At 46.5% G+C, this 26,981-nt stretch overlaps 1 protein-coding gene across 12 annotated transcripts in view; it reads right to left on the bottom strand.

Annotated features, from left to right (window-relative positions):
* The window catches only part of NRXN3 (neurexin 3), a 1,769,272-nt gene that overhangs the window by 1,638,047 nt on the left and 104,244 nt on the right, over positions 1–26,981 (bottom strand). For all 12 annotated transcript variants that reach the window (XM_043472668.1, XM_043472663.1, XM_043472670.1 and 9 more), the window contains exons 3-4: positions 19,009–19,026; positions 551–580 (exon numbers count right to left, since the gene is read on the bottom strand). In XM_043472668.1, the coding sequence (XP_043328603.1) occupies positions 551–580; positions 19,009–19,026 (48 nt within the window). The remainder of the gene's footprint in view (positions 1–550; positions 581–19,008; positions 19,027–26,981) is intronic.

Here is a 26,981-nt window from a genome sequence, read left to right as displayed (position 1 = left end):
CAAACCCCCAAGGGCTTCCTTTGACCACTGGAGGTGGGGCGGGGGATGGCAGGGGCTGAAAGTCATTACAATGGGCAGGGGGATGGAGGGGAAGACAAAAATCAAACCTTGACTCAGAGTGAAATTCAGAGAAGCCCAGCGTGTCTCCCCCAACCTGGGGCCCCAGCGTGAGGCTTAGGGAAGAAGTTAACCGCTCTGGTGCTCTGAAATTAGCTTCATTCACCCCCATTATCGACACCGTCACGGCTTGTTTCATGCTTCTCTCTGGGAGGCAGCCCAGCAGGGCCAGCGCCCAGGATGACAAATGGTGGAGTGGAATGGAGAAGCCAAGGGGGTGATGGGGGGCAGGGCAGGGGGAACCACGATGCGATGGGAAAGGTGCCCCCCACTCCGCCCCACCGCAGGATGGCCCGGCTCCCAGCCTGGCCCCTGGCAGGAGGGACAGGCAGCAAACTGCCTGCCAGGGATGAAGCGGGCTCTCAGCGACCAGCCAGAGGCACGAAGGCAAGCAATCCAGGCAGCTGCAGCATCGTGAGCCCAGAGCACCTACCTTGTTCACTCATCATGAGGTGGGAGAGGCCTTGAAGGAGGAGGAGAGGGGAGGAGAGGAGGGGGACGGGGGAGGGGAAGGAGAAAAGAAAGAAGACAAAGTTAGAATCCCACATGGAAGGCCATCGCCTCTTAATGCCTGAGCAGAAGGAGTGGCGGGGGCATCCACATGTGCTCAGGAGCACGCAATGAGCCCTGAGACAGGGCAGGGTGTCAGGGGCCATCCAGTTCAAGGACAGTCTTTTGTTTGCTGAACCTGCGGGCCACATAGCCACTGATCTATGCAATAGGTAGAATTTGAGACAAATCTACCAGAGATTAGGTCCCTTGGGAAAGAGACTCCAGATGTGGGCAAAGTAGGTTTCTTTCTTTCTTCTAAATCGCTTGCAATAGTAAGTAATACATGATCACTGTAGAAACTTTGGAAAATTCAGAAGGGAAAAAAGTCAGTTGTAATCTCGCATCCGGAGTTTACCATCCAACATTGTCCACCCTAGATACAGTAGTCTTTTCTACAAAAACTGAACATACCACATGGGTGTCTGCTTTCAAGAGTTAAACAGCTTGAAACATCTCCATATGATTCTGGCCTTCACCCAGTGACGACCACACCCCTTCCCTCCAGCACCAACTTTTCCTAGAAAGTCCCTCATGTTTGATCACAGAGGCCTAGCCAAGCACTGAATGGATTAAAGAAGGTACACAAAGTCCCAATAAATAGCACAACCTCTCGCTATGTTCTTACAGAAGTCAAACAAGGCTCTTAAGAACTCATTACTTCAAGGGAAGCATAAGCCCTGATAAACCTATTAAAAGAAAAGATTTCCAACCAGTAGCCAACTGTGCTGGCTATCTGCTCTTTCATTGCTTTTATTATTGCTGGAGATATTTGGAGATCCTTTCCCCAGAGTAAAATTCAGGGATATAGGGGATTAATAAAGGAGAAAAATCTCTAAAATATGGAAATCTCTAAATGTTTTTGGAGATTACTAGAGATTTAGAAAAGTAATCAGAGGCAAAATATGGGTCAAGCAACTGAATTTTAAAGATCAATGATATATTAAATACATAGACACACCATGTGCCATAAATGTCATGGAGGCATTTTTTCAACAAATTTCATTAAACTATAGACATATTTTAAATGCACATTTCTGACATTCATTTCTCAAGGCCTGGGATATTAGTACTCATGGAGGAATGGAATCATGCCAAAGCAAGTCATTCTCATAATATGTTTTATTTAAAAAATTAACTATTAGTCTTTTTTGGGAGGGGATAATAAGAAAGAAGAAAGGGCACGAGATTTGACTAAGAAACCTTGGCAGAAGTGACTGTTCATAAAATGCCTGGAGTTTCTGGACCAAGCCATAGCCTTCAGCATCCAGATCATGCACACTAAGAGGGGGGGTCTGAGGCAGAGAGTTGGGGCATGTGGAAGGAGGAATCGGAAGAGAGCAGGTGTGTGAATTCACAGGAGAGATGTCACCGTTAAGAAATGAGAATAATAAAGATCTAAAGAGATCCCTAAGATGGGGGTTAAAAATAAAAGGGCAACACTACTATATTATGCACTTGAAGTATAAATGCTAGAGAGTAGATCTTAAATGTCTTCACCATAAAAAAGAAATGGTAACTATGTGATGAAATGAAGGTGTTTGCAACATGTAAGTGTATCTAATTAACATAATTCATATGTTAAGTTTACACCATGTTGTATGCCAATTATCTCAATAAAGCCGGGGGAGATATTTTTATTTGTTTTTTATTCTGTTAAATGGGACTTTTTTTGTTGTTTGTTTACCATTTAAACCTTTTATATTATATTGAAGTAGAGCAGATTATGGAGAAGGCAATGGCACCCCACTCCAGTACTCTTGTCTGGAAAATCCCATGGACAGAGGAGCCTGGTAGGCTGCAGTCCATGGGGTCGTTAAGAGTTGGACACGACTGAGTGACTTCACTTTCACTTTTCACTTTCATGCACTGGAGAAGGAAATGGCAACCCACTCCAGTGTTCTTGCCTGGAGAATCCCAGGGACGGGGGAGCCTGGTGGGCTGCCGTCTTTGGGGTCGCACAGAGTCGGACACGACTGAAGTGACTTAGCAGCAGCAGCAGCAGAAGAGCAGATTAACAATGTTAATAGACTTAAGTGGACAGCAAAGGGATTCAGCCATACATATACATGTATCCACGGGGGAGATATTTTTGAAATGAAAGGACCAATATTTTACACCTGCAATTGAAGAGGAAATGGGACACTTGATAGCGAGAGGGTATTCAAAGCTCGGGAGAAGCCCCTGGAGTTCAGCCCCATTTATGTACCACATGTGCTTCTTTAAAGCTGTGTTTCCCAGAGCACATTTCACTAACCACCTGCATTAAACACCCACCTGGGGGTACTTACTAACAGTGACCAGTGACGTTCCTGGACCCCACCCAAGTCTGAATGAGTTAGAATCTTGGGGAGGGGTTGGGGAAGGATCTGAATTTTAAATAAGTTGCACTAGTGATTCTCATGCTCACTAGAACTTGCGAGCTACCCCTTTAGAGTGACATATAAATCAAATTTTGTTAAATTAAACTGTGTGATAAATGCACTAAGAGGAACTGGATATTTAATGGAATCCTACAATGGATCCTTCAGTAAAAGAAGGAATCCTTTTAAAACTCAAATATCTACCACCTGTGTTTTTCAAATTTAAATATGTACTTATCACGTTTTATTAAGCTACATATGTAACTGCAGCCTCGTGATTCAAATAAAATGTACATGTTTTTCAACTTATAAAAAATCTGAACTAGAAACATTAGGCCAGGAATGTAACTCTGGGATCCTGATGTGTTGTAGGCAACAAAGCAAAACAGGCAGAAGCAAGAGTAACGAAACAGCACAAGACGGGGGAGAAAACAGTAACCATAACGTGGTTTGAGTTTTATTTTGCGTTTTGAGAAGGAGATTTTAATCCACTTTCACGAGCTTTTACATTAGTATCTCCTCTTATACAAATCTACACCCGAAGATTGCAGAGTTAAGAACTGGAAACCAGGAATTCCAGAGGGTCTAGGTCTATTATGAAATTCCGTTTCTCACCTTCCCTCCACTCCCAAACACTCCTACTTGCTGTAAAAAGACCTCAAGTCCTCACCAAGTGAATGGAAGAAATGACAATCAAACAAACGACTCCAGTACCTACTGTGTGTAAACACTGCGTAAGGTGGTGAGATGCAAGCAAGTGTGGTACGTAGCTGCCAACCTCTAAGAGTTTAGAGCCTAACTGGGAAGGTGTGTGCATGTGTGTTTATACTTACACACACGTACACGTCATATATAGACATATATACACATAGTGGTACCTGACGATGAAGGATAGGGGTTAAGATCAAGGACTTCAGATTTGAATCCCACCTTCGTTATTTTCTAGTTTGTGACACCAGGAAAGTTGCTAAACATCTCTGTTCCTTGACTTCCCATCTGTAAAATTTGGATAATTACCACGCCAAACCCAAAGCTTGGTTTGAGGATTAAATAAGCGAATGTATGTAAAGCAGCACCTGTACATGCTAAGGGCTACATAAGAATTATTGTTGTTATTTTTAGGCTGTAAAAATATACTGATTTGTGAGACAACATGAAGCCCAGTGTCTGACACAAAGTAGGTGCTCAGTATGTATTTTGTGAGTGAATGAGGAATGAATGATGGGTGAGTGTCAAACGATTGGTTCAGACAATAAGATGTGTAAGGACTGTGAGGAGGGCCCTGGGTGTGCAGCAAGAGTTTCTGGAAGAAGTGGGATTTAAAATACATCTTGGTAGGTGGTTTAGGATTGAGAGTGATGAAGGACATTCCAGGCAACACCACTAGCTCCCAAGACCACTAATTACTTTTGTAAGGATTTTCCTGTCGCCTTTCCGGAACACCTAGGACACTGCCAGGCACACGGTGGGTATGCAATAGATGCTGTAAAAATAACAATGAACACATACAAATGGTTCACAGAAGGAAGAAGTGAAAGGTGATCTTAAGGACCATTGTATGAAGGCCTGGAGTTTCCAGGTTAGGGAGAAAGGACTTGATCTTGCAGCTGATGGGAGACACAGAGGGCTCACGGGCAGGAGAATGCCCTAGGGAAAATGACGTTGAGGAAGATTGCATTGGCAATGGTGTGGACAGGATGGATTAGAGAGAAAAAAGACAGAGGCACAGAGATCTGTCATAGGCAGAGGGCTGAAATTAGTGTCGAGGCAGCAGGAAGGAAAAGGGGAAAAGGATTCAACAGGCTTTGGGTGACCGATGAGATGCTTCAGGGGAGGAACGGATGGCAGACTGAGAGACGCACTGTCAGAAACAGGAAGGTGGGATGGAGCTGGGAGATGGATCTGGAATGAGGGTGATAATGAATTCTGTTTTAGGCATGATAAGCTGAAGAAACAGAAGACTCACTGAAGCAAAAAGTCTAAGGTGCATTTAACATTACAGGAGTAAGGTCTGCAAGAGAGTCAGGACAAATGTAAAAGTGTATCACCTCCCCTTCTTGGAAGAGAAGGGTCTGTGCCCATGTAAGTGAATGAAGCCTCAAATAAAAAGGGGCCAGAGCCCTGAGTATTAATCTGGGAGGGATGGGGATTATTAAAGTATCCCAGAGTTTCTTTTTTTTTTTTTTTTTGGTGCATATTCCAACATTAAAGTAAAATTTTACATTCAAAAAGAAAAAGGGACTATATGGCTTTCCAATATAGATACAGAAAAATAATGCAGGAAAAAAAAAGGCTTCACTGAGAAGGATATAATTAGCAAGGAAGGAAAAGCAATCTATGCTAGCTGTGTGTTATGTGTGTGACTGATGAGAAAAAGAGGAGGGGGGCTTCTTGTTAATCTCGGAAACAGAAGGTCAGCCGCAGCCCCTCAGACCACACATCCGGCCCTGGCACTAGCACCTAGCTGGACTTGGAGCTTGGCATTTAATCCGAGCCTGATATTCAAGGGATGCCGAAAGACAAGACATGGGCTGGAACAGGGCGCTCAGGGAAGCAAAGGGGACCACCACGTTTTCCCAAAACAACCCCACCATCAGTTCTGGATTTCAACAGATCTTCAATAAAGCTCCGAAAGCCAACTCCATAAAATTTCATCTAAGGAGGGCAGGAAACAGGGAGTGGGCTAGGACGAGCCTTTGACCGTCAGAATATTGAGAATTTTCTATACAGAGTTCTTATGGAACTAAAATGCCTTTAAAAAAATAATTATAAAAATTAGAAAGCAACGGAAATGTCTTCTAGCTAGATGTCACACTCTGTCAAAGTGCTACCTAGCTGGGCTCAGAGACCATTCTGGATCCCACGAAGATGTCTGATATTTTTCACTCTTTCTCCCTAGAGAAGGACATGGCAATTTCTAGTGCTGTCTACCTCGCCTTCTTGTGCCCATCTATCTGTGGTTCACGGGCTTCCCAGGTGGCACGAGTGGTAAAGAACTCGCCTGCCAATGCAGGAGACACGGGTTCGATCCCTGGGTCAGGAAGATCCCCGGGAGGAGGGCATGGCAACCCACTCCAGTGTTCTTGCCTGGAGAAGCCCATGGACAGAGGAGTCTGGGTCCTCTGTGGGTCATGGTCCATAGGGTCAAGAACAAGAAGAGAAAAAGATTGCCAATAGGTAAGACATACAAAGTTGAAAGTGCCTTACAACAAACTGCAAATCCTATGTAGACTATAGGCAAAATACACATATGGCCCTCTAAACTATGTTACACCTTTTGGGAAAATCCCTGTGGAGGTAGTTGCAGCTGGGGAGAATGGAATGGCTACAAAAGCAAAGTCATCTGTGAGCAGCTGTGGCCATTATGAAGCCTGTCATGAAAATGACTAATATAGAGAATAGAGACCATTTACTGGAACAGGCGAGGAAGATGCACTGTTCGGTAGGCAGGCCAGAAGTGGAAGGTCTCCATCACTGAAGCTAATACTGTCTCCCCCTCAAACCTGTAATATCCCACTCCCCTCTGATGGTTTTTAATCCTCCTTCCTTCCTTCATTCTGGCTGAGTAATTGGAGAAAGTATTTCAGGGGAGGGAGGAAGTCATTCATGGGGGAGGAGAAAAGATTCGGGAAGGAAAAAAAGCAAGTTATCTCTGCCAAGACTTCTCTCTCATTCACTTGCAGGATAACTTTTCTCCCCCTGTAAAATCCACACATATCATCTCTTTTTCCATACTGAAGTGGAGAAATGAAATGTCACTAATTGCTGTAAGTGCCAAGTGCCAATGTTGAATTTTTATGAAGCGACGAGGACTTTTAAAAAGAGTAATTACATAAAATCAGAAGGTGATGGAAAGAGTCACCCGATGTTTCCGGAGGAGCTAAGGAGATGGTGAAGGTAGCAGGGGGTGGGGCTTGACAAAGAGAGAAGCCCCCAGTGACCCTCGTGTCTGTGGAGTGACCGTGAATTTGGAAAAGAGAGAAGGGGAAAGAAAAAAATACACATTGTAGCATGTTAAGCACTTTAAAAGAGAGGAAATTCAGTTAGCTTGGTAAAACGACAGAATTATAACAATGGCTAGTATTTGCTGACTGTTTAACATATACCAGACATGCTAAGTGTCATGTCATTAAATACATCTCTGTGGGAAAGGCATTGCTGTAATGTAGATTTTACAGGTAAGGAAGCTAAGACCTAGAGCCAAAATTCCACTACTTAGTAAGCAGTGAAATGCGGACGGTAAACCAGCAGATAGATTCTCCAGGCTGGATAATAACTATGATAACTACTAGCTCTGGAGAAGGAAATGGCAACCCACTCCAGTATTCTTGCCTGGAAAATCCCATGGACGGAGGAGCCTTGTAGGCTGCAGTCCATGGGGTAGCCTACCCTGTCTTAATACAGTGCTGGTGGAGGAGCAAGAAGACACATCTTGGACAATTCAGGACCAGAAAATAGTGACTGGACATGAATTCAACTTCGTTTATGATCCTGGTACTGCATGATTGAAAGAGCCCCCAGGGTAACTGTTTTAAATAACTGGCCACCCTCTCCCTCTCCTCAATCTCCATCCCCAGCTTCTACTAAAATATGAAGCTCTTCCCCTCCTGGGTCCTTTCTGGAGGTTATTAAGCCACTTCCCTCATTAAAATGCAAATCTGAACACAAACTGCACTCAGGCTCCTGGATCATTGCGCTGCCTTGTTCCTGAGGCCATCGGGAAGCCAAGCTTAAGCTCTTTCTTCAGAGACAGGACTGGCACAAGGACATGTGAGAAGGAAGGATGGAGACTTGCAGCCACGGGCTGAGGAAGTCTAGCACCCCCGGCAGGAGGGAGGAAACAGGGGACAGGAGGAAGAAGCTTAAAGGAAAGAGGCGGGGCCTGAAGGAAAACTCCACCCACTTCCACAGCCCTGTCTCAGACCAGCCCATCCCCAGGCAATTCCCCCGACCCGCAACAGGTCGTGACCTTCATCGTGGACTTCAGTTTCCTTGTCCCACCTAGGGTTATCCAGTGGCTTACAGCAGAGCCTTGATCTGCTTAGCATTTTGACAAATGACTTGGCTGAGAACATCCATGACATGCTGTCTGGATGTTGTAAGGAACCAAAGTGGAAAGGAACATCTAATTTGTTAGCCTTGAGAATCAGGGTCCAAAAGATGTGAGCGGACAAAAGCGAAATTTAACTTTAAGGGGGTAAATAGAAATTGTGGCCCTTAAGCACAACCTCCCACACTCCCCACGAATCCTCAAAAAGATCACAAGTAAAAAGTAGGCCCAAGTTCCACTTCTTCTCAGCACTGACTACCAAACGTAGGGTCTGGGTTCAGAGAACAGCGCCATTATCAAGAGAGCCATCAACGAGGTGGGAAGGTCCAGGGGAGAAGAACCAGATGGTAGGAGTTCCAAAAGCTCATCACACGCAGAATGGCTGAAGGAACAGCTGTGTACAGCCCAAACAGGAAAGAGCTAGATGAGGACATGAGGGCCGCCTTCAAACATTTTAAAAGTTGCACATGCAAGTTAAAGGAGCAAGCACATTCAGCAAGATGAGGGGGGAATGATAGGGGAAGCGTCCCCTGCCAGAATGCCATAGAAGAGAGTCACAGTGGGGCTTTAGAAGATAACTACCAACTATTCCAACTCCAAGCCGTAGAGTTTCTATGAACCAAGATGACCTCTGAAGAGGCCAAGCAAATCCTTACTGAGATGAACCATATGAAACTGCTGATATTTGACTGGTTTTGACCTACAAAAATGACAATGTTCAATGGTTCAAACAGATATCCAGAGAACACCACCCCTAATCAAAAAGGGAGTCATGAAATGAGGCTTCGACAAATCACCCAACAGCAATCGTCAACTGACGCTGACACTTGGGAAGACCAACTGTTTTATGTTCACGATATCGGCTCTTCCACAAGCCTTGCACAATGCTCGGGCCAAAGTGGATAGTTGGGCTGGCGATGGTGATGGTTTCCAGAGGAACACCTGCTGCTAGTTCTCCGGTGCAGATGCCTCTGGGTCGGTCCTTCCCTGATGCCACCAGTTTCCATCCTCACCACTAAGCCCTGTGTAGGATGTTACTGTACTGGTTCACTCACTATTTGCCTCCAGACCAACTTTGTTCATACAGCATGGTGCCTGGCCTGAACAGAAAATACTTCTTCAGAGGCATCCATGAGTCACCCCCAGCTCATCTGTATGGCATCACCACAGGAAAGAGGAAAGAATGCCGGCAGCACCTTCCCAATCTAGTCTATCTGGGAGGGTTGGGGGGGGGCGGGCAGTGACCGAGGAGGGCTGGGGTTTCTTTTTCATGAATACCATGGAAGGAAGAGAGATAAAATCAAGCGTGTCACTCTAAGGGTTAAAAGTGAAGTTGCTCAGTCATGTCTGACTCTTTGCAACCCCATGGACTGTATCCTACCAGGCTCCTCTGTCCAAGGGATTTTCCAGGCAAGAGTACTGGAGTAGGTTGCCATTTCCTTCTCCAGGGGATCTTCCTGACCCAGGAATCGAACCCGGGTCTCCCACTTTACCATCTAAGCCACCAAGGAAGCCGCTAGGGTTAAAGCATCAGCAATTATGGCTTCTAGAAAAGACTTCCCAAAGAAGAGAAAGTCCTTGCTCTCCAAATGTTATAAACTTCTCTAAAACAGCTCTTTATTCAAGAGTGACATGAAGCTGGAAAGGACTTCGGATATGTTAAATGAAATAACTGTGTCCAACTAGGCCATGGTGTGCTGGATTTTAAAAATCCAGGGATGAATTTGACAAAATCAAAGCATGGCCCCAAGTCTAAGTCAAATACACCAATTGCACACATAGAAAAAAGGGAAAGAAATGGCTTAGCAGCAGCACACATAAAACAGTAAAAGTTCTCAGTGACGTTAAGTTCGATTTAATACTACAGTCATTATATAAAAGTCAGGTCGTTAATAGATGTAGGAAGTCTAGAAGGAGCAATGTAACATGAACCAGTTGCAACATGTCCATGACCCTGTATGTGGTATGGGCAAGGATGCAAAGAAAACTCTTATTTTTCAGAGAACAATGATCTGGATGAAAGAACTTAAAACCCTTGTATGAGAATGCCCAAAGAAACTAGAGATGTTTTGGCCTTTAGAAAAGAAAATCCTTAAAGACAAAAGCCCTGTCTTCAAACCCTGGGAGTGTAATTAGATCTATTCTAAGTGTCTCCAAAGGCTGGAAGCAATACAGGTGGTGAAAGCTACAGTGACTCAGAATAAAGAAGAGCTTGTGAACACTCAGTGCTGTTAGAACGGAATGGCTAAAGGAGCAATGAGTTTCTCGTCACTGCAGGGGTTCAGGTCTGAACAATCTCATATGGAAGAGAATCAAAAATCAGGTGCACAGAGAGCTCAGCAACTCTGGGTCCTTTCCACGTCTGAAATGCTGATTCTAAAAGCAAAGTTTATGAGCGCATACAGGATGCCAGGTAGTGGGGGTGCAGGCACGGATAAGTTTCTGTTCTCAAGAGTATGGCTCTCCCTGTCCTTCTAGAGCCCACAGTGGCCAATGTGGACACGTGGGGGACAAGAAACAGCTGGCTATTGAATAGGGTATTATGAGGCAGATTCTACTAGCTCCGTGATCTAAGGTGCCATGGGAACTCAGGCAAAGTGGGGATCATTCATCCCATCCTCCCTTGCATCTCCTAAACCTCCTCCTCACTTCCCTTCATTTATGGGAGGTATACAATAGTGGTTAATACTGATGCTTTCAAGTCCCTTCACTTTCCTTGAAAACATGGTTTTCAAACTTTGGTCCTATCAGATCACCTGGGAGAAATGTCTTTCTTCAGTTAGACTGGATCGCATTCATTAGCTTTCCAGGTGACTTTCTTTTAAATGTTTTATTATTTATTTGACTGCACAGGGTCTTCATTGCAGCCGGTGGACTCTTAGCTACAGGGATCCAGTTCCCTGACCAAAGATGGAACCAGGACCCTCCACACTGAGAGTGCAGAGTCTTAGCCACTGGACCCCCAGGGAAATCCCCGGGTGGTTTTCATGTTTACCGTTGCTCTAAACAATCCAAAATCTGAATTCAAATCCCAGCCCTGTCTCTTGCTAACTGGGATACTAAGCAAGTTAACTATTCTGTGCCTTTTCTGTAAAATATCTGCAGCTCACATGTAAAATATCTTAGGATCACTGTGATAATCACACGCAACCACATACGAAGAGCATGTCGCAGAGCTCATGGCACACGGGAAGGGCTGGAAAGCTTGTAGCCACTGCTGTCCTATTCAGGAGACTGGCATATCTAGGCCTTGTCACTTCCACACTCCACCCTCCCGTCTCTTGCCAACACCACTTCTCCAGGAAGCCGGCAGCTCCAGCAGACCGCCTGCCCAAGCATCCTCAGCCGCCTGCCCCCATGGTCACGGTCAGCTAAGCGACCCCACAAGGGCTCCCACTGTCCTCGACACTCAGCTGCCAATTCCTGAGGCCCAGCCCGACACACTGACTAGCTTAGCCCAAGTCCTTTCTAGACTTCTCGAGGCAGGTCGTCAGAATAACAGGGTCTCCGAGGCTGCCATAAATATAGGCTGGGTGACTCAGCTGAGTTACATAGATGTTCTGGGGCCTCTGTTTTCTCTCCTACACAAGAACTGGTCTAGAATAGTTTCTCTTTGGTCTCACCAATGGCATTTTGAGCAGCACAGTCTTCAAGTGAGACTCTCCCATATATTGCAGCACATTTAGCATTGATTGGCCCTTCCTCCTAAATGCCACCAATGGCTCCTCATCACTGGCACAGCAAATATCCATCCCACACCCATGGGAGGGACAGTGCTATCCCACTGAGACTACAGGATCGCTTCCAGGCCTTTTCCAGTTCTGACCCTGCCCTCTGGAACAGAGAAACAAAGTGGCCCACAGCCAGCACGCCAGTGAGCCTGACTTGCCACGACAGTAAAGGAGGCGATTTTAAAAGACTCTACAAAGAGGCACCAGGGCCACATGATCTGCTTCTTCGAGTTAGCCGAAGCTGGAGGCACGCTGGGACGCGGCTCCTTACTCACACTTACTCATCAAGAACGGCCACAGGAGCCAAGGGGGTCTTCCCGGGCCCCAGCCGGGCAATTGGCTGGGAGCTGAGTGCTGTCAGCCCAGCCAAGGGCCCCTTTCCAACCCAATTACGCACAGCAGCGCTGGAGTTCCCACAGCCTGCAGCCTCCACTGAGCCGAGCCCGAGAAATGGGCACTGAATAAACACAGAGGCTGAGTTACCTTCTGTCTCAGGGTGAGCCCCAATAACAAGCAGCCTGTCTTTCAAAGGGACGTGGGGTAAAGCGAAAAGCTGATTCTTGAGCACCCTCACTGGGCAAGCACTCACTCCACGGCTATGATGTGCTGGCACCGTCCGAGGCCGAGACCATACGGCACGGGAGTGTACCTTCGTGGGGCGAGTGCTCTAGGTGGAACTCCGCGTGAGACACCTCCAGGGCCAGACACATCAGCATTTGCATCCTGCTCCACCACTTTTTACTGGATGGGGCTGATGAGCTCGCATTCCTGAGAGTCAGTTTATTCTTGGGTGAAGTGGGTCTAATAACAGAATCCTGGGCACGTCTAAAGGAATTAACCGATAGATACGAAAACTTAGTACTTTAGTGTCCTGCTCAAAATACAAGCTCGATAAGTGTCAGATGTTTTTCCTAATAAATAAGAGAGAAAAGCAAACAGGACTGTTGCCCAAAGGAACAGGAAAGAAAAGAAAAAATATGCTGGGTAGCACTGGAGTTGGGAACCGCCAGTCTTTGGTAACGGAAGAGATGGCATTTTCCTGAGTCCTTCTTCTCCCCACGGGGGCTCAGTCAGCTGGCCTAATCACAGATCCTCAGAATGGAAGAAGCCTGAGAGGGCATTTGATTTAAAGAAGCCTGATACCCAGAGAGGCTAATGATTTACTAAGGCCACACAACTCCTGGGGAAAGCGAGAGAGGCAAAGAGAATCAGACCAACAAAGCAGAGATCCCAGACTGCATTTAAATCTGATACCTGCCATACTTGCTTCTGGCCTGGGGCAAAGGATACAATGTTTTAAAGATCAATGTTCTTCATCTGTGAAGTGGTGGAGGCCTGGCACATGACAGACGCTCTCTACACATCATTCCCCTTTCCACACTCTTACTGGGAGTCTTGGCCTCACTTGAAAGCAGTGGTGGCCGGGATCTAAGCTGGCAGGACCTCTTTACTGAAAGCATAAAGAATAGGATGGATGTGAGAAAGTGTGAGATGAGAAGACAGCAGATTAGAGGGGTCTACAGCAGAGGACAAGATGGTTGGATGGCATCATGACTCAATGGACGTGAGTTTGAGTGAACTCTGGAGATGGTGAAGGACAGGAAGCCTGGTGTGTTGCAGTCCGTGGGGTCGCAGAGAGTCAGACACGACTGAGTGAATGAACAACACAGCTGAGGAAGCATGCCTCTGAACAGAGAGGGGCACCCAGACACAGGCAGAAGAATGTTTTATTTTGCTTTTAAACTTCTCTGAGCCTAAGTATTTTCAGTTGTAAAATGGAAACACATGTGGAAAGGATCAAGTGAGATCACTTACAATAGTAGCTAATTTATACATTGCGTATTCTGTGCCAGGCACTGTTCTAAAGACTTGACTTGCTTGAGCTTATTTAATCTTCACAATAGTTCCATGAGATAGGTATTTATTGTCCCCATTTTACAGATGAGGAATGTAAGGTCCACAAAGGAAAAGTTACCTGAACAGGCCATGCTTGCTGGAATAGAGGCAGGGTGTCAACCTGCCTCTGTCTCCAAGACTATGCCCCCTAAGCCAGAGGTGACAAACTTCCTCTGTAAAGGGCCAGATGGTAAATCTTTTAGGCTCTGCAGCTCAGAGAGCTGTGTCTACATCATAGCAGCTCCCCTCTGCTTTTGCAAAGCAGCTGCAGACAATACAGAAATGAACAAGTGGGCCTATGTTCCAAAAAACTTTGTCAACACTGGCATTCAAATTTTATAAAAGTTTTGCATCACTAATTCTTCTTCTTCTGGTTGCTTTCAACTATTTAAAAAGTGAAAAATCATCCTTAACTCAAAGGCCATATGAAAGCAGGTAGCTATCTTGCCTCACATACATGAGAAGGGCCCAAACAGTGATGCGTGCAGACCACGTGGCGGATCAGTGTCCATTCTCTTTCCCTAATCTTCTTCTTCTTAGTTCCTATCAACCCAGAAAGTGGATAATTTGCTCTGTCTCCAGCAGATGAGACCAGGAATAGGGCTTTAGCAAAGAGTACTGCACTTTCCTTAATAAATATGGCCCTGTTGGTCCCAAGGATACTGGGGATTTTAGGTCAGTGTCTCTGCAGCTTTAATAGGCAGACCCCAGGGGCCTTGGTCAAAGGTACAGGTCTAGGGAGAGGCCTGAGATCCTGCCTTCTAACAGGCTCCTGGGTGAGGCTAATGCTACTGGGTCCATGGGTCGGGTCCCCTCTAGGAGCAGCCAGCTTTGAGAGCAAACCCTCTGTGTCCATAAACACAGTCAGCTGTGTCAGGCACTGTCTTCTGCGAACAGCATCCCTCAGGCTGGATAAGGGGCTCCCTGGACACATGGCAGGGTTCAGAACAAGTCAGCAGATCCCCTCTCCAAGGGCAGCAGTGCGATGACTTAAACACGGGGAGGAAGACAAGGAGGGGCAGAGACGAAGAGCAAACACAGGGAGGCCTGAGCACAAGCCGTCAGCTGCTTCCGGCCACAGCTGACCAGGCCCCCCCGGCCCCTCCTCCCACACCTGCCAGGGCTCTGATGGACCGAGGCATGAGGCCTATTTCCCTCATCAGGCCTCTGAATAACTAGGGCGCTTCCACAAGGTCACCGTCATTCATTTAAATTCCAGCTCTAATCAGCAGGCTGAGCCACAGAAATTATCCCTTCGGAGCAGAGGTGCTGTCAGTGAAACACTATAAACAGCCCACTCCCCCTGGCGCCCCCCACCTGCCCCAGGGAGGGAGCGGACTCGAGGGGTCTCCCATCCACAGGCCCCAGCCCTGCTTCCCGCCTCCGAGGTCCTCCATCCACCCGGTCTTCTTCCTCGCCTCCAAAGCACTTCCTCTCCCCTTGGCAGAGTTCTAGAACAACAGGAAGTGGGGAGAGGGCTGAGAGTTTGGCAGAGCTGGGAGGGCAGTCTAAAGACAAACCCTATCAGCCAGGCGCGTGGGATCAGCATCTGATAGGAATCCCTTCAGGGCCACAGATGGGGTACATGCCCTCGGAGATGTCACCCTCCCTGGGCCTCCATCTCCTCCTCTGAAAAGTGAGAGAGTTGCAGTCCTCATATAGGATGCCCTTGGAGCTCTGACGTGTCTCGAGACCCTGCAGACCCACAGTGCCCCTGGGGCTTGTGGCCATACTTTCTGCTCGAGAAATATTCCTGAGGTCCTCCTATGGTCCATGCACCACCAAGCAGAGTTGGGAATGCAAAAACACCCAAGATGGACACAGCTCTGCCTTGAAAATGTCAGAGTTTTTCAAGAAAAAGGCACAGGCTTTGGAGACAGACAGATCTGAGATCCTGATTGGTCCTAGCAGCCGGCGACTGTGAGCAGTTACTGGACCTCTCTGCGTCTCCTCGTCTTCTCCTGGAGTGCAGACCCCAAGCCGGAGGGGCCAATGTGAAGAGTCAACCAAAGAATGCATGGCAGGCATCAGAGCTGCTGCTCCCTCCCCTCCTTCAGGTCAGCACACCGACAAGCGCCTCTTGCCACTTCGTTATCTTGAACCTCCCTCCCAAGGACTAGGAGGAGGGGCTGTGCATTTTCCCATATGGAAGTCCATCCGAATACCGCCTGCCTCCTTCTCCTACCAGGACACTCTCTCTGAGTCCACAGCCCATCTCCCGGACCTTAGGAGCAGTGCCAGGACCCTTCTCCAGCTGTATTTAACAGGAGGGTTACTTCTAACCAATCTCCTCATCATGTAGAATTAATCAATTAATCAATTGTCCCTTTATAGTCTTCCAGCGGCCCCTGGGTAAACAGTTACATTAGCTCATAAAATCCCCAATTTGTCTTCCTAAGGGGAAGCAGGAAAAAAAAATAAAATCAGAGAACCACTAAAGGCCTCTTGTTTCAGAGCCGCAGCCCCACTGGCTCCAGATTGCCTGGCCAGGAGCGCAGAGAGGTGGGAGGCGGCCCGCTGACCTCCCAGAGCCGGGCAGTGCAGGCTGCCTCCTGCCACCTCCAGGGCTGCAAGCGAAGTTTCTTGACCAGCGATTTGCTTCTGGCTCAGAAACCACACACACACAAAGCCAAAGGTCAGTAAGGAGGCAAAACTGGCAGTCAGCTCTTGACACTTCAAGGGTAGAATGGAGAAGGGTCAGAATTAGGCTGGAATCCCCCACTTGGCCGGGGGACTCAGCTCAGGACTTCACCTCCTGGCCTCAACCCCCTCAACAGAAAAACGGGGCTCAGACGATGTGCCTCAGAGGGTTATCAAGAGAGCAAGACAAGATAGTGGCCATGAGGCTGAGATAGTGCGGCGGTGTGCTAGCGATCGCTGCTATTTCTAAGGTAGGCTCACGGGTGACCTCTGCCCCTTTGGAGAGATGGAGGGGGAGCCTATGGGCCCACAGTGTTTCACCCCACCAGGGCCAGTGTGGCACCTTCTGTGAGAATTAGGGAGAGGTGTCCCCAGGTCAGAGGCTGCCCTCTGGGTGCAGGCATGGCAAAATGCAGGTTGGGGTTTGGCCTCCACGCATTACCTGATCTGGGAGTGGCTATGCAGGACCTAAGACACACAGGTCTAAGTGAAGACCCTGGGTCATCTCTGCTGTGAACCAGGAAGAGAAGGGGTTCAGCCAAGTGGCACTCAAAAAATTCTGGTGTTGGGCTTACTCCCTCATTTGAAGCATCCTAGAAAACATCAGCTTAGCAGAGCAACCTCCCTGGACCACCCTCTTTAAATTAGCAACTTCATTTTTACCTGCTTCATTTTTTTTCCACAGCACTTATTCCCCACCACCTGATACAATAGATATGCTGATATATATACATGTACATAAACACACACACACATATTTTTAGTTCCCCATGCTATGCTGTCCTTAGTCACTCAGCGTGTCTGACTCTTTGTGGAGAATCCTGGGGATTCTCCAGGCAAGAATACTGGAGTGGGTGGCCATGCCCTCCTTCAGGGGATAGTCCCAACCCAGGGATGGAATCCAGGTTTCCTTCATTGCATGTGGATTCTGGACCGTCTGACCCACCAGGGAAGCCCATGAGTACTGGAGTGGGCAGCCTATCCCTTCTCCAGAGGATCTTCCGGACCCAGGAATCAAACTGGGGTCTCTTGCATTGCAGGCAGATTCTTTACCAGCTGAGCTACCAGGGAAGCCCTTTAGTTCCTTGTCTTCCTCTATCTATAGTAAAAGATCTATGAAGACAGGGATGATCTTCTGTTTTTTTCACTGTTTCATCCCTAGTGCCTAGAACAGCGCCTGGTACATTGTAGGATCTTGATAAATACTAGCTCAGTGAGTGACTGAATTAAAATATTACTAAATAGAATAAAGTTAATGATATCTTCCTAGAAAATTCTGTCCTGTGCTCTGGTTCAAACTCTGCTTGTTTTCAAAGGTGGGTGATAGGCAGAAGACAACAGAGGCAGGGAAACCCTGTGTATTTGCTAGGGATGACAATATTATCCTTTTATGTTGTGTAAGATGGCATAGAGATCAATGATCAGAAGCGCCACTTAAGTCTGGGTGAATCTTTTACATATTCAAAATCAATAAAGGATAAATTCCTTTGGAAAGAGTGCTACATATAAAGTCACATTACCTCTGAGCAAAAATAAATGATAGTCCTATTAGGAGATACTTACGAGATCTTCAAGTGAAGAAATTCAGGGATGAGACCCCGCGTGTTCCAATGGAGTATGCATGGCTTTGCAGTCTGAAAGCCCCAAGTTCAAACTCCAGTCCTCTGACAAGCCCTATGATCTTGGACAAGCTGCTTAACCTGTCAGGCCCTGTATTTCCTTCACATTAAAATGTATTTAACAATACTTCTCCTGTATTGATGCTATGAGAATTAAATGTTAAAAAGATTAAATAAGAAAATATATGTGAAAATACCTAAGAAAGATGATACCCACTTCTTATTTGGTAGAGTTATTCTTCTTAACACAAAGTTCTATACCATTTAGGACAGTGGGAAACCACCAGAAGTCACCTGATAACCATTTATCTATAAATTGTTGTTCCTCTTGTATGAGTCTATGTTTGTGTGTATATATACATCTGTCTATAAACACACATTGCTTACAATTAGGACTCTGGATGAATATTCATTTGTCCATTGACGAAAATGACAAGAACCATTATTGTTTCTTCTACTTTTCATTCATTCATTCTTTTTTTTTAAACAGTGAACATGTACTAGTTATATAACCATTAGAAAAAAATATTGCTTTTTCCATTGTGGAAAAGTAAAGTCATTTCTTAGAATATAAAGAAAGAAACCTTTTACCCACATCATATTTTCCATGCTAAGTATGTCATATTTTCAACTTTTAACCACTTGAAGCTATAAAATAGTAGCTTAAAGATAAGTAGATTTTTGAAGACAAGGCAAAAATGCTTACTAAATTGGAGAATTCATATTCTAACAATATATTTTTTTTTAATTTTCAAAAAATGCTCAATTTCCACTTCTTTTCTTCACCCAGAAATATTAATCAGAAGATAGTAATTGTATAAGCATGGGAACCACATTCCTTTGGTTTGAAAATGGTTCTTCAAAGCCAATACAAATTCATCAATTGAAGGCATGTCTTATAAACCTAAATCAATGAAAATGCAATGCATTTAGATTTTTGCTCTGTGTAGAGTCCCTAGAAAAAGGTCTCACTCAGAGTCAAACCATGCGCAATCTGGCAGAGGGGAAATTTCCACAACAGCTGTGCAAACACAAAGACTCACCTGGACCTTGACTGACATCTGTGGCAGCATTTTCAAAGGGAAGGAAACAGAGAGGAGAGAAAGAGAGAGAAAAAGAAGAAGAGTGTTAGCAACACACACACACAATGCAATGTGCTCTTGCATGACTACCAAGTTCATGCAAGACCCCAGAGATGCTCAGAGTCTGAGCACTCAGCTCTACCTTCACCCAAAAACCACCCATGCAAGCCGAGGGACCACGCTCCCTCTCCACTATGCATGTATCAAGAGAGCTGAACTTCACATCTGTCCAGAAAGACATCCTCCGGGAATCAGATAGGGCTCCAGAGAGCCAAGCAGACCAGGATCCTGTAAGAATATTGGTTAAAATATTCTGGTTGATTTCTGCATACCCACACCCGAGCAGTTTTCCTCCCCTCCGGATGCAGAACACTGGATGAGAAGTCAAGCAAGGTTTCTGCACAGAGAGAAAAATAGTGATAAACCACTCCCTCAAGGAACAAAGGAGAAGAGGTAAAAGAATTAAGAGCAAGTTGCAGCGTCGTTCAGCTCACAGGACTGAAGGACACAAGGTCACAAAACATTTATAATTCCCTCCCGACCCAGGATTCCCAGTGACCATTCTTCATCACAGACAGTGGTGTGTGTGCATGAGATCGCGTGTGAGTAGGTCATTTGCCACACAAATTGAAATTCTGCCTCTCCCTTTCATTTTTCTCCTTGCTTTTCACCCCATCATTAATGACAGAAATTGCCATTGGAAATCACTTCTGACAACTACAAATAAACATCCAGCTCTGGGAAGGTTGACATTTGAATTAAACCAATGAGCTTTCAAAAAATGAAGAACGGGTTCATACCCACCATCTCCATGAACACAATCTCCTCCTCCTCCCCTCAAATGTAAAACAGAATTATGCTGGGGAAGCCCAACCCAGAGCAGCCAAAACCTTGTTGTTAATAGAATCCCTAGACCTGACCTGGTAAGAGAGCCTACGGCTCAGGAGAAGCAACGGGGCTACTTCAGGGACCCACTGGCCATCCAGGCCATCCTGGGTGACTCCCCTTAGAATCATTGACAATGGTGGGCCTGGGACATCCATAGGTGTTATCTAGTTTAATTCTTTTTTGTTAAGACGGAGGAGGAAAGAGGTTGAGAGACTTGTCCAAGGTCACACAGCTAGTTCAGGGAACAGATCCTAGAAGAGGCCCTGGATCCCGTGAATCCCACCCAATCCAGACTTCATTCAACTGAAATCCAGGTCCCTCCAGGGTGCATGTGACTCCAATTCAGTACGCAAGCTCGAGTGAGCCCCTGAAGCCACAGGGAAGGAGGTGAAAGACTCCCAGATACCCTATGAGTGGGTCGCAGGTTATCCTATGTTCCTCTAACTTGTGGCTAATCAGATTTGCTAAATTCCAGCAGGTTCTTTGGGCAACGGGTTCTTTAAGGCTTTTGCCCCCAGGAAAATCCAGGCACTGACCTAACCCACAGCAACAGCTGGGCATTTCTCCAGCCCACGCTCTGCATTTCCTGAAGGCTGTATATTCCCAATGAAACTATAGAGAGCTCTGAATCACTCCTCAGCCACACCCCCTTCCAGGTTTTCTGGTGAGTTGTTAGATTTAGGGGTGGAGTAGCAGCAAGAAGGAAGAGGCAAAATAGAAGAGGTGGGAAGGGAAACATGCTGCATAAATAACTAAGCAAGGTCATTAACCGTGACTGACGGACTGCCCAGAACAGTGGTCACTAGAATACCCCATCATTAAACGGTATCAAACTATTTCAACGTGGTAGAGTTCGGTGGTGAAAGGGTCAACACTGTTATTCATAGAAACATGCTCTCTGAGGACACCAAGACCCAAGGGAGATAGGATATCTTGGAGCCCCAAAGTTCACTCGACACTAAATTGCCTACTTGGGCACCATAGTTACAATCCTAAATTACGGAGACAGATAGTCCAAGTTCAGATCCTGACCCACTCGATGACCTTGGGTCAATCATTGAACTTCTGAGTTGTTTTCTTCAGTTATAAAATGGGAAGATAACACGGCCTCCCTCATATAAGTGTTACTAGAATTAAAAGAGATTAAATACTTGTAAACCACTTAACTCAGGACAAGGCAAACACTGCATAAATGTTAGCTGTGCTGATTGTTATCATTTTGAATTACCAGGGACAGAATTACCCAAAAAGGTTGACCAGATGGCTCCCTGGAAACATCAAGAGACCACAGGAATTAAGTCATATTTTGTTTAGTGATTTGGGTTCAGCTCTTATGCTTGTGAATGAAGACCTTGCTGCAGCCCTCCCCTCCTGGATCTCTTTCCTCCCTCCCAATCCCCAGCAAGAAGTGGGTCAAAGGGGAGTTCAAAAATTCTAGGTGAGAAGAAGCAGGGATCAAAACAAATTCCTTTGTTATTTCTTTTGTTTTCCCTTGTGAAACCTTAATACGGCCCACTTCTAGTCCTGCACATAAAAAATACAGCATCCCTTCTTGCAAAAGAGGAGCAACAAGGCCACCAAGAAAAACCTCTTTAGCTGGGGGGGGGAGGGGGTGGTCAGGGTCCAAGCTCAGTTCTCGGCTGTGACACCACACTGGAGGCAGCTCTAAGAATATGTGTCCAACTTGAAGAAAAGAGAGACACCGTGTCACTGGCACCTGTTCCAAGAAGCAATGAGCAACCTGAATTTCTGCATTCGATTCTGACCAACAGAATGAAACAGCAAAGGTTTGGGCAGGCAGGGGCGGTGGGGAGAGAGGGGAATAGGGGGTGATTAGAACCTCAACAGTATCCATCTGCTATATGGTCCATCCAGCATCCTTTCCTCCTTCTTTTGGTAACAAGTCCCAACTGTCTTCTGGGAAACCTCGTTTCCCACCCTTAATCCCTGTGGTTTGGTGAAAGATGACCCCCACCCCCACCCAAGGGTAGGCATGCCATTCAGGCCAGGTTATAGGAATCAGCAGAGGGAAAAGGGGATCCACAGCTGGATTACCGGGGTTCAGGCTCAGGCTCTTCGGGTGGCAGGGACTTTGTGCCAGTTACAGCTTTCTGCTAGTTCCTTATCTGTAAAGTGGGTGTGATAATAGTTCTTACCTCCCAGGATTGTGATGAGCAGCTCAGAGCAGTGCTTGGCCTGTAGAAAGCCCTCAGTCAGTGTCAGCGGGCAATACTACTACCTTCAAGGGTATTTTATTTTTCAAGCAAACTTTTCTGTGGACACACAGCAAGGAAGGCTGACCTTGGGCCCAGCTGGGGTGTCAAATTCCATGCCTTGCGACCACCCCACTTCCAAGGTGATCATCACCAAAGCACCACTGTCTGTCACTGCTATGGGTACACAGCCTGGAGTCTGTGTGTGAGGGAGCAACATGGGGCCCCGGGATGGATCAGAGGAAACATACATATATGCAAACGTGTGTGTCTCAATTTTTTTGGTAGATAAGAAGTGGGGGCAAACGGCTGCAGAGAGGACAGTTGACAACCAGAAGAGCTCGCTCTAGGAAAAGTGGCATCCTCTCTGGTGCCAGCACCCCCTCGGTTCCCTCCTGCTGTTTTATTTCCTCACACTGCTGGGCCTGTAGTTTTCCAGAGCACCACTGCATTTAAATCTATATTCTATTTTCTCTCCTAGAAAATAGGTCAGACCCAAGGCAGAGTTCACCGGGTGGGGTCCCAGGAGGTTTGGCTGGGCCACGCCTCCAGGAACCTGGCTGGGCAGCCTGCCCCATGCTCCCCAAAGCTCCTCCAGGGGAGTGGGGTTGGGGGGTTGGGAGGTATAAAAGCAGCAAGTGGGGGAATCTTGGTTGGACTTTTGCTCTTGAAATGACCTTGCCCAAACGAGAGGTGAGGTGGGAGGGCTCCCCCCACCCTCGAACTATTTTCTGCAACAGCAGCAGATGGAGGGTCCTTTCTTTCCCCTACCTGGTTACAAGAACCGGAGCTCCCCAAACTGCAGGAAAGTGTTTCCTTTGAACTTTAAAATAATCATGCTGAGCATATGCACTTGTAGCTGAGATTATTGTTGAATATGCAGTAAGCGCCAGTGGGGGCACTCAGTACAGGTGGGCCTCGCCTCATTTATTTCTTCCCTGGTTGTGATGCCAGAGAGAGTGAGTGAAGGGAGGCAGTGGCTTTCAAATCCTTCCTCTCCTGTGCCTCGCCCATCCCTGGTTTGAGCATGGCAGCCCAAACAGAGGTGGCCCCAGGCTGGACCAGGATCCTTTTCATCAAGATCCCCCGCCCCCAACTATTTCTCAAGCACCTGCTACACACTAAGGTCAGTGTGAGTGCTAGAGCTTGGAAGCCAGGAGAAGGGAGGTGCCATTTACATGGGCTGAGCTTCAGTGCTCTTGTCAAACAGCGTAAGTAACTGACATGAATTGAAGAGGTCCTGCCTACAGCCTCTGAATCTGTTATTCCTCTGCCTGTCTGAACAGTCTTTGTCAGACATGGCTAAGCCTTACTCACTTTCTTCAGATATCAGTTCAAATGATACTTCTTAGAAGGATATTCTTTAACCACCTTCTCTACAATAGAAAGCCTCCTCTTCCATTTATGTTTTGCTTTTTTTCTTATGGCACTAATCACTGGCTGAGTGCCAAAGAATTGATGCTTTTGAACTGGAGTGCCGGAGAAGACTCTTGAGAGTCCCTTGGACTGCAAGGAGATCAAATCACTCAATCCCAAAGGAAATAATCCCTGAATATTCATTGAAAGGACTGATGCTGAAGCTGAAGCTCCAATACTTTGGCCACCTGATGCAAAGAGCTGACTCACTGGAAAAGACCCTGATGCTGGGAAAGACTGAAGGCAGGAGGAGAAGGGGACGACAGAGGATGAGATGGTTGGATGACATCACTGACTCAATGGACATGAATTTAGGCAAACTCAGGGAGATAGTGAAGGATAGGGAAGCCTGGTGGGCTGCAGTTCATGGGGTCACAAAGAGTTGGGACACAACTTAGCAACAGAAAACAACAACTATTTGATATCACTGGATGGGTCTGTTTTTATTGTTTATATCCCCCTTAGGATACAAGCTTCATGAGAGCTAGATTATCTATTTCATTCACTGCTTGTGTCCCAAGTGTTTAATGAGGATCTGGTCTACAATATGTGCTCTGCAATATGCTTTGAATGGTGACTAGATCATCTCAATTGATACAACTCACTGAGATGGATATTATTGGTATCTTCATTACACTTGAGGAAATTGAGGCTCAGAGAAGTTAAGGTATATGACTATGGATAAAAAGACAGAGCTGGGACTGGACTCTGGTTCTGTTTTAATGCTCTTACTCTGTTAAGAACACTGTTTTCTTCCATGCTGGCCTTATTATCAGGTGAGTTATCTCCATATAGTAACAAAGATGGAATTTGGCAATTCTGGAGAAAAGAGAGCAGCCTATTTCCTGGAGCATGCGCGCTCAGTCACTTCAGCCATGTCTGACTCTTTGCGATCCCACGGATTGTAAGCCGCCAACCTCCTCTGTCCATGGGGATTCTCCAGGCAAGAATACTGGAGTGGGTTGTCATGCCTTCCTCCAAGGGATCTTCTCAACGCAGGAATTGAAATGGCATCTCTTCTGTCTCCTGCATTGGCAGGTGGGTTCTTTACCACTGGCACCACCTGGGAATCTATTTCCTGGTAAATGCTAGTAAAATTCCCTGGGAAGACTCTCATTGATTTGGTTTAGGTCACATGTCCATTCCTGGGTCAATTGCTGTGTCCAGCGTCACATGTCAGAGGATGAATTTCAGGCTATAATGGGATCATGCCTGTATGTCCCTGGCACAGAGCAATACTAATCATAATAAAGTTCACATTCATTGAGGATTCTCTGTGTGCTGGGTGCTGTCCTAAGTGCTTGATACACATCTTATGTAATTTTCGCCACAACCCTAACAGGTAGGAACATTATTCATCCCATTTTACAGATGAGGAAACTAAGACCCAGTGAAGAGGCTCCGTCATTTATTCATACCTCTCATACTCAGAGTGCCACGTCAGAAAAGAATCAACCTCTATTTCTGAATAAAAGAACAAACCAGGACAGTTACCATCTAACCTATCAAGCTATAAATTAGGGATAAGAGTACTGGGTATCTCACAAGAATGAGAAAAAGGCATAGCCCAGGTAGAAGGAAGGGTCAAGTGCAGTATGACCACAGGCCTGGACACTTTACAGGGGTCTGCTCTGGCCATTCTGCAGCCACAGCCCACCCCGTGAACTGAGACGTCTACAGGGCCAGCTGGACTCCCTGCCTCCGGAAACAGTAACACCTGCCACTAGCCCCCCTGTAGAGAACACTCAGGTACTCTGAACCCTTTGTGCAAGCTGCCCCAAATCCACGTGGGCCTCCTCCCTGGGTCCATTCTCCCAAAAGCAGAGCCGTCCACTGATGTGTGTATTCTCATGTCAAGAAACAGCCAAGGGGAAGCCGTCTACAGGAGCTGTGGACTTCTATAGGCTGGGGCACCCACAAAGTGCACAGGGGTCTTTGCAGTGTGGGCAGCGGAGAGAAGGGAGGCTGACCACTGGGTCTCCATGTGTATTCTTATCCCAGGCCCACCAACATCGGGCAGGTTTTCAACTCAGGATTACAACCAACTTAACATTAGGAGGAAAAAAAAATTGCTTTAAGGTAAAGACAGCATCTCCCCAATAGCCTATCTTTTCTTGCCCCTGGAGAGAATGAGCATAAGCGTCTTCCCTCTGCTTCAGGAATAAATATACAGAAGGGTTTTTTTGTTTTTTGTGTGTGTTTTTTTAAGTTGAGCGCTAAAGCAAACTTCCAGCAGCGAAAAGGCTGGGTTTCCTGCATCCTGGGGCTCTTTCCGGCTCTCGGTGTCTGAGCTCTTCAAACACAGGAAGAGTTGTCTCTCCACAAAAGGCCAGGTGGTGTTAGCTTCATCCCCGACACAGTGCCCACTTATCCGCCTTTGTAGAAGCCGGAGCCCTCCCAAGCCCTGGTGCTGTTTGCTTTTGTTCCTTGATGCTAATAACTCCAGATTGCAAGATGGAGCGCAGGGGTAGCTTCTGTGTCAGGCGCTAGCTGGCCTGGGAAGGCAGAGGCAGGGAGAGGAGGAGGAGGAGAGTCAGGAAGGAAGAAGGAGGGCCCTCCCGTGGGCCAGGTCACCGCTGGGCCCGAACACCTTAGGGGCTGCCACACCTTGTAGAGGCTGCGGCTGGAGGAGCCTGAGCTTGACTGACAGGTGGGAGGAGAGGGAATTTCCTCGTCATAGAGACAACGGGAGATCAAACGGAGGTTTGTTCTTTATGCGTGTGTGTGTGTTACTGCTTTAGAGGTTCTGAGTGCAGACATGGGGGTAAAGCCATCTGGGGTTTAAATCCCGTCTTTGCTATTTGTTATTCTAAATATTTGTGTTCAGTTTCTTCCTGTACCTTCCTCTTCAGCCACGTGGAAATAATGGCAGTCAACTCAGTTCTGCTACAAGCACCCACGCACGCCTAAAAGTCATGTGCTATGCAATATCATGCAGTTAGGAACCACAGGGCTTATAGGGAAAACAGGGTTAGGGCCCAGTGCCCCCAAACTTCATCAGCAACACATAAGGAAGGATAGGAACCTGCTCTACACGTGTTAAATGGTTAAGGAATGCGTAAATAATACAGTGAGTATAGCACTTGGGAAAGACCTGGGATTGCTTCTGGAAGTGGGAAGCTTGAAAGCTGCTTTGAAGTAATGCCAGAAGGATCACCTGAGACTGGACATGAAGTTGTAACCCCAGATATGGAGGGGCGTGGCTCACAACACACCTGGTAACTGAAGTAGCTGGCACGTGTTGGGGTGTTTGTGTTCCTACACAGCTTAGTTCAGTGGGCTGCAGTTTTCAGCCTTCACCTCGAGTTTCTCACGGGCAAAATCATGCATAAGCAAAAGCAAAATTATTATGCTCAAATCGTTCCCTAATATATCAATCGCATTGGAACAAATTTGCATTTTCAAAACAAGCATTAT

Source organism: Cervus canadensis, chromosome 6 (assembly GCF_019320065.1).
Source record: "Cervus canadensis isolate Bull #8, Minnesota chromosome 6, ASM1932006v1, whole genome shotgun sequence".
NCBI classification, from domain to species: domain Eukaryota; kingdom Metazoa; phylum Chordata; class Mammalia; order Artiodactyla; family Cervidae; genus Cervus; species Cervus canadensis.
Note: the sequence above shows the minus strand (reverse complement) of the source record. Positions and strands in the feature narration are given on the sequence as shown.